The sequence below is a fragment of the Talpa europaea genome, assembly GCF_964194135.1.
Source record: "Talpa europaea genome assembly, chromosome: 1".
Lineage (NCBI taxonomy): Eukaryota > Metazoa > Chordata > Mammalia > Eulipotyphla > Talpidae > Talpa > Talpa europaea.
Genome location: NC_140073.1, coordinates 63118763 through 63133299, shown reverse-complemented (window position 1 = coordinate 63133299; position 14537 = coordinate 63118763). Strand labels below are relative to the sequence as shown.

The window sequence follows — 14537 nt, the reverse complement described above, 5'->3', positions numbered from 1 at the left end:
TGTTGGAATGAGTGATGATAAAAAATGTTGGGTTTTTTAAAATGTTACATTTGGGTTTTTTTTTTAATTTGAAATACAATTAGGTCTATAAAAACTTGTGCCATAAATGCTGCCACTTTTCCTTTTGTGGATGTTCAGTTCCATTTGGAAGACAAGACAGTGCCGTGTAAGCGGGTTGCTGCCACAAGGATTTTGAAGATCTCCTCCTACTTCTTTGGTGGGACTTCAAGTGCTCCAGACAGTGTGAAGTTCCCCTTTCAGTTGCCATGGAACTCACAGCCACACACTGTGGACCCCGCCCAGGGAAGTGCAGAGAGGCCATTCCTAGATTTTTACCTGAAAGAACTCAAAACTGAGACTTAACCACACATGTTCAAAGCAGCATTGCATGTAAGAGCCAGAAGTCAGAAAGAACCCAAAAGCCCATCAGCAGATGAATGGATAAAATGTACATACACGCAACAGAATATGATGTGTCCTTCAAAAGGAATTTAACACTGTCACAGTTATATGCTGTGGATTAAATCGGGTCTCCCCACACCAAATTGCTGTGCTGAAGCCTCCCCTGGAGTGTGATGGTAATTGTAGGCAGGGTCTTCAGGAAATAACTAGCTTTAGATGAGGCCCTAAGGAACCTCTTCATGGCGTTATGCCCTGCAAAGTGAGAGAGAAACTAGAGCCCTCTGCCTGCCAGGTGAGAACACAGTAAGAAAGCAACCACCTGCATGGCAGGAAGTGTCCTTAGCAGAGCATGACCTTGCCAGCCATGGTCTCAGAGTTTTCGTCCAGAGCATGCTGGGTGATGGATTCAGTTACGGCAGAGCAAGGTTTCTAAGACACGCTCCCGAAAGGGGCGGAGGGGCCGGGGGACGAGATCCCAGGACACACCACAACGGCCACCCACCTGCCGGGGTCGAGGGCAAGAGAGCCGCCCCAAGCCCCTCTGCTGCGCCCTCGCGCATAATTGCAAGAGACCGCAGGCTCCGGGAACAACAACTATGGGGTTTATCTTACAAACAGGGGAAACAGAGCTGACTGCAGCCCCAAGCAGCTGGTGTCTCACCCAGATAGTGTCCCCCAGAAGTGCAAGCAGCGTGCCGGCCACCTGTCAGCAGGAGAGCTGGACAGCACTGGCCGGGAGAGATGGTCCCCGTTGGGCCCCTGAGGTGGTGTCACAGACACCCAGTGGGCACAGCTCTCCTGACGCCGGCCCAGAGCGTGGGGCGCTCCTTCCAGGAGATGTCAGAGACAGGACCAGAGGCCCAGCCCCTGACAGAGGCCTTCGGCTTCTCTGCCTCCCTCCAAGGTGGGATGCGGGATGTCGGCTGCTGGTCCTTCTTCCCTCCTCTTTCTTCAGAGGCCACGAACAGAGTCTGGAGGCTGGTTCAGAGAGTCTCCCAGCGCCGTCTGACCCCGGCTTACATCCTCTTTCGGGGTGCCCCACCCACAGGTCTGATTGGACCATTTAGCTCCAATTGGCTCATACCTCACACCAGATCGGTCCAGTCCATGATCCGGGCAGCGAGGGCAGTCGCTGGGCTCTGAGGAGCCACAGGTGAGGGAGCCAGTTCCAGCACCGTAGACGGACACTGGGGATATTCTCCTGAGTGAAATAAGTCATACACGAAGGGGTAAATACTGTGTGATTTCTTTTAGTTGAGATACGTAAGAGAGTCAAATTCAAGAGACAGAAAGTAGAGTAGAGGTTGCTAGGGACTGGCGGGCGAGGCTCGTCCAAGGGTGCCAGTGCCCGCCTGGGGTGTAGAAGGCCCGCACATCTGCGGTGGTGATGCTGTCCACCTTGCTGATATTTTCACAGAACAGCATTGATTTTTCCCTATTGTTTTTCTACTCTGATTCCTTTATCTCTGCTCTAATCTTAATTTCCTTCCTGCTGCTTGTTTGAATTTTGGTTTGCTCTTCTTTTTCTAGTTCCTTAAGGTTAAGTTGTTATTGGGCCTCCCTGGTGGTGCAAGGGGTTGAGCGCAACCTATGAAGCTGCCTGCAGCCTCTGCAGCAAGAGTTCCATCCCCTGCCAGGGAGCAACCCACATGGCACAGAGACATCTCCTGTCTCGCCCCGCTGCTCCCCTCAGCAGTGTATTTCAGTCAGTCTGTCTGTTCTGCTCCCCACTCTGTCTCTGGTGAGTCCTCTCACCCCCCATCTGCACCCCAGCGCCTCTGGCCTGTGCCCCAGTTCTTGTATACATAAATAAATGAATCTTAAAAAAAAAAGACCAATCTTATTTTAAAAAAAAGATTGTTATTAACTTCAAATTTTCTACATTTACTGCTCTAACTTTCCGTCACAGCACTGTATGCCATATGTTTTGAAATACTGTGTTTTGATTTTTAATCTCGCTTTTAATATCCCTTGATATTTTTCCTTTGACTCTTTGATTTCTTAAGAATACGTTGTTTACTTTTTGTGAATTTCATTATTGTGAAATTTCCATTTTCCTTCTGTTGGCTTCTAGTTTCATTTCATTGTGATCAGAAGTAACTATGTATGATTTAAAATGCATGAAGAATTGCTTGATAGCTTAACATATTATGTGTCCTGGAGAATGTTGCAGGTGCTCTGAGAATATGTATTCTGCAGTTGCGTGCACTGTTCTATTTATGTCTATTAAGTATATTTTGTTTACAGCGTGCAAGTCTTCTGCACTCTTGTAAGTCTATCTGATCTATCCACTTTTGAAAATAACTATTGAAGTTTCCAACTATATTTACAAAACAGTATTTCTCCTTTTAATTCTGTTCATTTTTGCTTCATATATGTTGGGGTCCTATTGTTAGGTGTGTACAAGTTTCTCATTGGTATGTCTTCTTGCTTAGTAACAATTTATCAACATGTAATATTCCTCCATGCCACCTGTAAACTTTTTTGAATTAAAGTCTATTTAATCAGACTGTAATGTCTTCTGTTTACTACATGCATGAAACATCTTTTTCTATCCCTTTACTGCCAACTTCTTTGTGTCTTTGTATCTGATGTATGTCTCTTGTTGACAATATATAGATTATGGTTTTCCCCAATCTGTTTCCTCCTTTAAATAGGACTTCAATCCATTTACATTTAGATATTTGTTTTGTTATAGGTTTCACTCCTGAAATCCTCTACTACTGAGTTTTTTTATTTAGTTAAACGTTTATTAGTTGTTTATTTGAAGTGTCCATTTTATTTCCCTTCTTTCCTTTTCTATATCTATGATTTTAGAAGTATTTTTATCATGGTTATCTTGGGGGTTCAAATCACACTTTTTTAAAAAGATTTATTTATTTATGCATACAGGAACCGGGGTACAGGCCAGAGATGCTGGGGGTGAGAAGATTCGCCAGAGACAGAGTGGGGAACAGAACAGGCAGATTGAAGTACACTGCTGAGAGGTGCAGCAGGTGAGACAGGAGAGGTCTGCTGCGCCATGTGGGGAGCTCCCTGGCAGGCTGGGGATCCAACTGGTGCTACTTTTGTGCATTTCATTATTGTAAAATTTCCATTTTCCTTCTATTGGCTTCTAGTTTCATTCCATTGTGATCAGAAGTTACTATGTATGATTTAAAATGCATTAAGAATTGTTTGCTAGGGCCTCCCCTGGCGGCACAGCAGTTGAGCACTGGGCTGCGAAGCTGCCTGCAGCATCTGCAGCGCCCATTCGATCCCTGGCCACTGGCGAGGGTCCCACATGGCGCGCAGACCTCTCCTGCTGTGCCCGCTGCTCCCCCTCAGCAGTTTATTTCGTCAGTCTGCCTGTTCTGTTCCCCACTCTGGCTCTGGTGAATTCTCTCACCCTCCTGCACTTTTGACTGTACCCAGTGCTTGAATAAATAAATAAATAAATCTTTAAAAAAAAAACACAAAAACAAAAGGAATTGTTTGCTAGTGTAACATCTTATGTGTCCTGGAGAAGGTGTCCTGGAGAGGCTGCTGATTGCTTCACAGTGTGGTGCTTAACCCTTTGCGCCACCAGGGAGGCCCTCAAATCACTTTAAACAACTTAGTTAGATATATGTTACATAACAACTTAGTTTGATTATACAAACTTAGTTTCAATAATGTACACCCTGCTCCTTTATACTTCTCAGTGTCTTCCCCTTCATATAGTTCTATCACAAATTACACTTTTTTTATCTGCTGTGCTTATTAATGTAAATTTTATTTATGTTTGCCTTTTAAGTCATGAAAGAAAAGTTATAAAATAAGTTTTTATAATACTGGTTTTTATATTTACCTAAGTAGTTACCTTTACCAGTGTTTATTCCTATGGCTTTGAGTTACTGTCTAGTGTCTCATTTCAGCCTAAATATTCTCCTTAGCATTTCTTGTAGGGCAGGACTAGTGGTGATGAACACCCTCAGCTTTTATTTATCTAGGAATACGTTCGTTTCTTCAACAATAATTTTGCTGAATATAGAAATCTCAGTTGACAGTTGCTTTTTTCTTGCGAGACCTATTATGTTGTCTCGTGCCTTTGGCGTCCATGATTTCTGATGAAAATGTGACTATTAGTCCTTTGAGAAACTTTCAGATGATGAGTTTCTTTTCTCTTGTTTTCAAAGTTCTATCCTTGGGGTCTCACCATTTCAACTGTGTGCCTTGCTGTGGGTGTCTTTACATTTATTGCTAAGCTTCTTGAATGTGTGGATTCAGGTCTTTCATCAGACGTGCATGTTTAGGGCCATTATTTCCTCAGTAACCTTTTCTGCATTTCCTTCACTCTTCGCCTTCTAAAATTCCTGTAATGAATATTTTGGTACACTTGATGTATCCTATAGGTCCCTCAGAATCATTCTGAGACCACCATGGAGACAGTCAGGCAATCCGATCAACAGCGGCCTTGGTGTCCCGGGCCTGCCTCGTCGTGATACCCGCACTACTGCATGAGGAGTCAAGGAATTCTCTGCTGATTTGTGGTTAGCAAATAGGTCACAGTTGCCCACAAGTGGCCAGCTAATAACCAACCCATAGGAACCCACAATCAAGCAGTTATCTAAGAACAAATTCTTCACATTTATAGCCCCAACAAAGGAAAAACAGAGCCCTCTCTGTACATCTCCTGGCGGATGACACAGGATAAATTACTGCCACATAGAACCAAAACCGGGGCAGTGTCTGTGCCAGCTCCTCAGGCATCACCGCAACAGCCCAACAACACAGATCAGTACATCTGAGGACAGGTTACCACTGCCCACCCTGGCATTAGCCAGCTGCTCCAGGACTGTAAACATTCAAGGTCATTTTGAGGAATGGGAAGCATTAGTAGGCTCCCGTATGCCGCTCATTTGGAAAAGGTCAGTGCAGCCTCTCCCTCCATGAAACACCCCTGCTTGTGTGTCCAGATCCCAGAGTTCCAAAATAGTTGATTCCAGTTGCTCTTTCCAGCCAGTGGCTCCCCCAGTGGAGTAGCCCACCTCTGGATCTTTGTGCTCTGCTGTTTTCCACATCGTCACTCCTACTCCATGTATCTTTATTTCTTTAATGTTATGAAAATACCATTTGTCCACATCCTTGCCAGTGTTTTCTCAGGTAGATGTAGGCACCACGGCACTTCCACCACCAAAGCTCCCACAGTTCTCCACCAAAGTCCACTGTTTTCTCACACCCACACTCACCCCTCCCCCTCTAAAAGCTGCAGATTTGCAGTAAGCTTTCAAGGGTTAGTTTTAAAGTTTGTTTTTGTCTGACCCTGTGTTTGTTTTTTCTATATCACACCCGTAAGTGACACCACCCATTATTTCTCTTTCTCTTTCTAGCATATTTCACTTAGCATTATGCCCTCTAGCACCACCCATGTTGCTAAATGGCATGAGTTTCTCTTTCTTTATCACTGAGTAGTATTCCATTGAGTAGTATTCCACTGAATAGTATTCCAGTGGGTCCTCTTGACCCACTCATTTCTTTTTGGCACTGAAGTTTATTTCTATACCTTGGCTATTATAAATAATGCTGCTATAAACACTGGAGCAAGTTTCCTTTTGAATTAGTGTTTTTGTATTTTGGGGGGTAGATACCTAGGAGTGGTATCATTTTTAGTCATTTCAAACAACTCCACAGTTTTTCATAGGGGCTGAACCAGTTGGATGTCTTCCTGATTGACTTCAATCATTATGTTCTTTTTTTCCTCTGGTAATACTCATTGTCTGATTTAAATAATCACACCAATTTTCTTGATATTAGTGTTTATTATATGGTATATTTCTTAACTTTAAATTTTTGATTTCTATTTAATGTACATCCTTGTATATTGATTTTTAAAGGTCATCAATAATGGAATTATCGATATATTTATTTATTTTTAGAGATTTGTTTTTATTTATACAAGCATTGGGTACAGTCAGAAGCGCGGGAGGGTGAGAGAATTCACCAGAGCCAGAGCGGGGAGCAGAGCAGGCAGAAGGACTTAAGTACACTGCTGAGGGGAGCAGTGGGCGGCAGGAGAGGTCTGTGCACCATGTGGGACCCTCCCTCTGGTGGCCGGGGAGCAGCTGGGGATCGAACTGGTGCTGCAGAGGCTGTGGGCAGGTTTGCAGCCCAGCGGTCAACCGCTGCGCCACCGGGGAGGCCCGAATTATTAATATTTTCCAAGTTTATTATTTCTTTTCTTACTATTTGCCTTCTCTGTAGTTGTTCCTTTGTGCCTCCTTTGCTGCCTTTATTGGAGAAATGAAATTTTAAGATCTTTAATTTAAAAATTTTAAGCATTTAATTCTATCTCTTTTTTGTTGTTTTGGTTATAAGTGTTTTTTTAATGGTTGTCTAGACAAAACAATATGGTTCCTCAGCTTATCATAGTTGATGATACCATCATAGTTCATTTACCATCATAGCAATTACATATTATGTCGGAAACTTTCAACTCCCATCCTTTGTACAATTATCATACATTGGGCCTCAGCATTGTAAATCTCATAGTATATAGGCATCACATCTGTTTTAAGCAATCAGTGGTTTCTTGTTCCCAAAATTGTGGCTGCATCTTTTCCTTTTTATCAGTTTGAAGAAATATTACCTTGAAATTATTTTATTTTTTTCATTTTTTTAAAAGAGATATTTATTTATTTATTTATTTATTTATTTATTTATTTATTTATTTATTTATTTATACAAGCACTGGGTACAGTCAGAAGCGCGGGAGGGTGAGAGAATTCACCGAGCCAGAGCGGGGAGCAGAGCAGGCAGAAGGACCGAAGTACACTGCTGAGGGGAGCAGCGGGCAGCAGGAGAGGTCTGCGCGCCATGTGGGACCCTCCTCCAGTGGCCGGGGGAGCAGTCGGGGATCGAACCGGTGCTGCAGAGGCTGCAGGCAGCTTCGCAACCCAGCGCTCAACTGCTGCGCCACCGGGGAGGCCCTCATTTTCATTTTTGAAGATGATTAACTCTGACAGCCTTTTTTTCTTTCAGCACTTTAAAGATGTTATTCCACTGTCATCTGTTCTCCATTTTCCTCATGAAAAGTTAGCTATTGGGCCTCCCTGGTGGCTCAGCAAGTTGAGTGCAGCACTGTGAAGCTGTCCGCAGCCTCTGCAGCGTGGGTTCGATCCCGGCCAGCCGGGGAGATTCCCACATGGCGGAGCAGAACTCTCCTGTCTCACCCGCTGCTCCCCTCAGCAGTGTATTTCAGTCAGCCTGCCTGTCCTGTTCCCTGCTCTGTCTGTAGTGAATCCTCTCACCCCCACACATCTGGTCTGTACCCCAGTTCTTGTATGTATAAATAAATCTTCTTTTTTTTTTAAAAAGTTAGCTATCATTTATTTTTCCTGGTTATTTTTTAATGATTTTAAGCATTTGCTTATGACATGCTTAGGTGTGATCTTCCTTTTTATCAACCTGCTTGCAGGGAAGGGTATAGAGGAAGTGAGATGCAGCTCAAGAGAGAAGCCAGAAATGTTAGTTTGTCATCTGCACAGTTCACACCACACAAGAGCGCTCAGGAGCACTGGGGCTGGCCATGGGAAGAAGGCAAGGTGCGAACTATGGACAAGAACCTTTATGGTGGTTTATCCAAAATAAACGGGTACGGCAGGATGAGGAGGCTTAGCACGTGCTAATTGTAATAATTTAAGCAGGCTTTGGCGCGTGGGCGCTGTCCCTGGTTGACTGGTATCTGGCCTTGGGGCTGTTAGGGTGCGTTTACTGGGCCAGAATGTGAGTCCAGTAAGCGAGGTGGCTGACGATATGGACTTAACTGGCTGTTTGAGAAAACTGACTAGGCTCTAGCCAGGGTCTCAAAACTAGGTCAAGACAGATTTTTTACAGGGGTCACTGAGGATCTTGGATCCATTAGTTGATGTTTTTGATAACCACTTTGAAAACTTTTGGACAATATTTCTTCAAATTTTATTTCTCCAAATATTTTCTTTTCTCCTAGGTTACCACTTAATATTTGTTATACCACTTGATAATGCCATCAAGGTTATGTTTATTTTTACAATTTTTTTTTTGCTTTTCAGCTTGAATAATTAACATCATTAGTCCTCAAGTTCACTGATCCTTTGTATTGCAGTGTTTAATCTAACCCACCCATGAAATTAGTTTTTTAAAACTTCATCTCTCCTAAAATTTCCCATCTCTTTGTTCTTTGACTCTTTTCAAATAGATTCATTAACATATTTGTAATTATTTTTAAATTCTTAATTTTAAAATCTTGATTGTCCATGGGTTTCTTTTGAATTTTCATGTCATATATTCCTGTTTATTTTTTACATCCACTTTTATGTGACTTTAAACTGGGCAACCTGAATGATATAAAGTTTCAGTAGGCAGTTATGTTACTAACGGTTACTAGCTACCTTGATTCTTGGGCTTGATTTTTAGGACTTATTAGAGTGGGACTATTTTAGTGTTGCCCTTAGTCCTAAGGGTTAGAACTAAATTCTGCGATGAGGTTCTAATTCTAAGGGATGGCTCTCTTAAGTCTCCAATCGAAAGCCCAAAATATTTAACTGCCTCTTTACCTTGGTAGGACATAAATCCCAAACTTCCCTCACCAACACCAGGTATTTGTTAAAATCTCTGCTGAACTTTTCCAGCCTTCCAGCTATTGCTTTCCATTGGGCCTCTAAGGAATCTTGCGTTGTTCAGGCACTATTTAGTAGTCAGCTGAAGATGTGAGAGGAATATGTAAGGCAAATTCAAGGTTCTTTGTCTTTCTCCTTTCTTGGATTTCCCTCTTCAATTTTCAACTGTTCAGATAGCCCAGAACTCTGGGCTCCTCCGTATAGTAAGACTGCTACTTTTTGTTTTATTCCCGATGTTTCTCTTCTTTCAGCCCCCTCCAGTTTTTGCCTGTGTCTGATCACTTTCCAGGGCATTTCATCAGTGTGTGAATTATCAACAGGACAGTTAATTTGCCATTAGTGAAATCCAGACTATAATTAGATGTTCAGTTGTTGTACAAAATAAAATCCAGCTTTCCTTCTATTTGTCTGGGTGATGGTGACAAAGGTGTGTTCACGTTGAGCAGTCTATCAAGGTGGTGTGCACGTATGTACGTGTGCTATATATATCAATCCAAAAGCAATTTCATGTCTCCCAGCTTAAAACTCCTCAGGTTTCTTGTGGTCCTAGGATCAAACTCACTCACTTTCCGGACCTCTCCTGGCCATGATAAAGATTCTCTGTTTCCTCCCGTTCTTCCCAGCTCCCTCATCCTTCATGGAGAACTCTTCTTCCTCAAGCCAGCTTTACTTGGCCACCAAAGCCACCACCTAAAGGGCCCTCTGCTGTGCTCTCGTGGCCCCAAGTTCCCCTCCTTGACGTCCACCTCAACAAGAGTGCTCATTGCACTGGCTGGCAGGAAACAGAGCTTCCACTCAAGATGTATCCCCAGAACAGGGGTTACAGAGAATCCCCAAAATGAACAAATTCCATGCTGCCCATCCTGCTACGGTTAGCACTGCCGGGGATTTTTCCAAGGTTGGGAATCTAGAAGAGGTATCCTGAGAATCCAGAGAATCAGCTGCAACAGGCCCCCATACCAGCATCAGATGCGAGAACTGCTGCTCGGGCAAAACCATTTTTTCCCATCTGGGCCAGTTTCTTCTGCAGGTGAAGAGGAGGAACTCTGAAAAACAGAATGACTGCCCAGACAATTTTAAAGAAGAGAATGGAAAGTTTATTTTGTCGCATAGATCTTATTTTCATTACAATACCAGAAAATTCATTCTCTGCTCATGTCAGGTACAGAGGGCTCTGCAGACATTTGGAGCCTGATGCCTTTCCCAAGTAAGGGGCAGCACCTGGACCCATGCTGCATTTAATAAAACAGGATCACAGTAAAAAAGAAGTTATAAAGGAAGCTTTTTTAAGTATAGTTTCTTTAAAAATTTTAACATCTTCATTTTTTCATGTTAACCTTATTACCAAATATAATTGGTAGGAAAACATGGTACTTGATAACCTTTTTCTCAAATCCCCTTCGGTGAATGTATTTTGCTACTTTGATTTTGAAGAGGAATTATGCCCAGTTCCCTTGAGATCTAAATGATGACAAGTAAGGCCATGCACACCTTATAGGTGGGAAGAAGACCTTGGATCTTGGTGAAATCTTTCACATTTGATCTCGGCCTTGTTAGGTAATTGGGAGACTCAGGAGAAAGCCTCTTGTGTGCAAAATCATTACCATGGAGTTTAAACTCTGTGGACCACCTCTGGGGAGCATGCAGCTGTTTGGAGCTGATTTTGTGGTTTGTTTTTATAAATTGTCAGCACTCAATGAAACCTGAGGGGAGAGAGCTCGCCTCTCAATGCACTGACCGACTACCACCCAGAAGTGTCTGTTCTGTATTAGATCAAGAGATCAAAGAACAAATAATGAAAGAGAATTGGTATTCTCCAGATACTTTGAAATATCAATAATAACCTGAGTTCACGGAGCCTAATTTGCTTGAATTCAATCTGATAATTACCCACGTCCTGATTATGATCTTTTCCTTACTACATCAAGCAGGAAAAACATGAATTTAAATAAAAAAATGTTACCCACCAAACTCGACATGTGATTGATGTATTTGATTAACTAACCATTCCACAAGTGTCCCCCTAAAAATCAAACACTTCAAAAAACCAATTATTAAAATCACACAATGGAATATTACACTTAAATAACTTCTCACCCTCCATTTTTTTGTTACCAAGAAAAAATTCCCATAATGTAGTTTTACCAAAATATTTACATTTCCATGAAATTTGATAGCACGGTACTTGCATTTTATTCAGGAAAAACACATTAGACATTCACTTCTTAACTCTTGAATTATTTCTTTTAATCATTCATGACAATCTTAGAAAAGGGCTGCTTTCAGTACCGAGATTTACTCATCATGGGGGAGTTGGGGAAGGAGGAATCATTTTATACTCATTGCTCTGAGGATGGGGCCTGACCCATTCTAAAAGACCATGTCAGTAAAGCATATCCAGCTAAAGAAACTGAGATTTCCTTGCTCCCTATGATCTAGGCCCTATGATCTATGTTCAGAAAGCTGCACCACCAACCCTTGCTCTCAGCCCTTCATACAGTGGGGCTCAGTCCCTGCAACCAGAGAAGAGTTGCATTCAGGCAGAGCCTTAACAGGATTAAAATATGAGAACTTAGGGACAGCAGAGTAAATTAATCTCCATTCTTGGAAACTACTTCTCAACATAGATAAAAAATTTGCTCTTCGAATAGCTGAGTTTACATAAGGGCCTACAGGGACAGGTGTGCACTTAGTAGACATGTAAACATCTGTATGTTTCCATTTGAAATGCCACACTTGACAGACTCAAACTTTATCAGCCTTAAAGAAAACTAACACATCATCACTCTCAACGTGTAAGTACTGAGTACAATTAAAACAACTAAAAACCATAGCCCCGCAGTCCTAGCAGCAGGCTGTGTGCCTGAGCTTTGATCTCAATCAAACACTGCTGTTCACAGAACATAAAAGTTCACACTGCAGTATGTTATTCTGATGTGTCACAATGTTTCATTTCACTCTGGCACGGATTCACAAAGAAAATTTTCCATTATGGCATGATGAGAGAAAAATAATTCATTACATTTAAATGACAGCTAAAAACAATGCACTGTGAACAGTTTCCAGATCGCTGATTATTTCAGTGCAGCCAACTTAGTGCTTTTCAGTCACAATTTGCTTTCATATAGCAGGGAAAAGAGACAAAGCTGACCAAGACTAGATCTTAGACATAACTATTTCATAGAGCAGTAGAAGCTTATCACTTGAACCAAGAATTACTGGCAGGAGGAGGACCTTAGATCATTCCAGAAGCATTTGGGTCTTGCAAATTCAGATTCAACTATTAATAAGACCGACATTTCAGATGGTGACAGGTAAAGGGCAATGAGGACATACAAACTACACAAAAAACAGGCTTTGCATGGCACCTTCTTCACATGGAACAGGCATGAAAGATCTGGTGGGAAGATATGGAGAAACGTGCCCAGTCCCATATCCCAAGGGAACCAGCATTTTAAAAGCACATCCAGTGACTTCAGTATTTCCTGCTCAGCCTCCCAGGATATCATCTGGGAAAATGCCCAAGTCTGCCCATGGTTGTAGACAGAAGTGCCAGCAGCAGAAACCTCTCTAAGGCTTAACTAAGCCTAAGCTGAATCTTCAGCACATGTTTTCCACTCCCACTGACCCTATACCTTCAGTTGCTCTGACCAGTAAAGGACAGGGGGAGTGAGAGGGTGGGAGGTGGGTCATGCTACAGTCTTTGTCAAGAGCAATGATTCTGAAGGACCTTTCTAGCCAAATTATCTAATCTTTTGAGCTCTCTCTCCCTAATTTTTAAATGGAATTTATGAAATCAAACTCAAAAGCTCCTTCAGAATGACAAGGAGACTCCTAAGCTATATTGTATGCATGAATTAGAAAAAATATATTACTTGACATTTGTGGTAAGACTCGTTATTTTTTAAAAGACCGTAAATCAGTCTTTTTGAAGAGTGGAGTCACAGCTATCCATGTGCACCCCCTCTTCAGATCTTTAAAAAGAAAGCACAATATGAAAGACAAGAACTCCCATGTATTAGGAGGCACAGCCCTTGAGTGCTCTCCCTTCAGCCTGAGCAGGTGCAGGAAAGGGCCTAGGGTGTCAACCCATGTAGGCAAGAACACACCTGAAGACTCCTTGCAGATGTCTCCCAGCACTGCAGCAGCAAAGGCTTCCCCAAGACTATTCTGGACTATAGAAGTAAAAGGCAAAATGCAATGACTTAATGAGCGTGTGGCATCAGAACAGGTGGAGCACAGCTATTTCTGCAAGCCAAAGGCAGCCCACGGCACTAAACTAAAAGAACAGTGTCTAGAAAAACATGACACACAGTCAAACTCTCTCCTGTTTCAGATCTGGGGGGATTTTGTAGAGGAAAGTCAGAGCCACTCTCCCCTGGGGCAGAGAGAGAAAATTCTACAGCGGAGGAGAGGAGGAGAAGGCAAATGCTGTGGTGACCTACCTGAAGAGCCGGAGCCCTCTACGTCAGACCACCTGAGTGCTTACTATGGCTGTATCCAGGAAGGAAATCCATAACAGACTTTTTTTTAAGAAAGTGGGAAGAAATAGCACAGACTTTCAAAATAGAAAAATTGTTTACAAAACAATTACCTAAAAAGTTTGCCATGGTTGGGTGGGGAATAAAAGTAATGTTTTCCTCTCAAATGAGTCACAAATGGATGGTATTTAAAAGAGAACGACCAATTTCTGGTCTTCTTCACTGTCCCGTCACCCCCACCCCCATCCCCGCCTGAGGCCCCAGAGCCCTCCTACTCCTAATATTTTGCCTACATTCATCCCAACCCACCCCCTATCCTGTCTCAAAATTAATTTGCCCCAAGTCAACCCTGAAGACAAATGATTATTGGTTGGGTTTCAATTCAACAAAGAGCCTAATGCTTGGGAAGAGAATGCAGGAAGGGCCCAAGAGCACTGGCTGGAACCTTGAGGCGCATGAACCTTGGACAAAGCTTCTGCAGGCCCAATAGAGGGCACACCCGTGCCACTGTGCCAGCTGCAGACTGAGCTCCAGGCAAGTGAACTGAGGTAAGAAGAACATGGTGGCTCCAGCTGGCGGCCTCCTTACTAGCACAGCACCTGCGTGCTCATGGGCGTGGGTGCCACAGGACTCACTTCTTCCATTTGCCTTGCTACTTCCTCTCTGGTGAGAAGACTGCTCTTTACAGAGTCCCAAAATATGGGCCATTTCTTCCTCTGAGGTACAAATTCCTATAGAGTCTTAATCCCAAAGATCCAGAGTTCATTGGTGTGCAAATGTCAAAATCAAATGCTCAGAATCAAAAGGTGTGGCACACCTGTCCAGCCAGTTTATCAGCAGTTGTATTAGACAGATCAGAAAAAAAACTAGCATTTAATATAAAAACTGTTTTTCAAATGGTGTCATTTCCTATCCTCAGCAGATCATAATTCTTCACGTGTCTGAGGTCCTATGGGAAAGAAATTTGATTATTGTCAAATTATAAAAAATATAGGTCAGGCATTTTCTGGCACTGTAACCTATCACTTGTGCCCCCACC

The 14537-nt window shown here is 42.7% G+C and overlaps 1 protein-coding gene across 1 annotated transcript in view; it reads right to left on the bottom strand.

The window, feature by feature from the left end:
* Positions 1 to 1353: 1353 nt before the first annotated feature.
* Positions 1354 to 14537, bottom strand: part of UGGT1 (UDP-glucose glycoprotein glucosyltransferase 1) — a gene marked incomplete at its 3' end in the record, with an annotated part of 110086 nt that continues 96902 nt past the window's right edge. The window contains exon 40 of the mRNA XM_084253196.1: positions 1354 to 1541. Coding sequence (XP_084109322.1) covers positions 1354 to 1541 — 188 coding nt within the window. The remainder of the gene's footprint in view (positions 1542 to 14537) is intronic.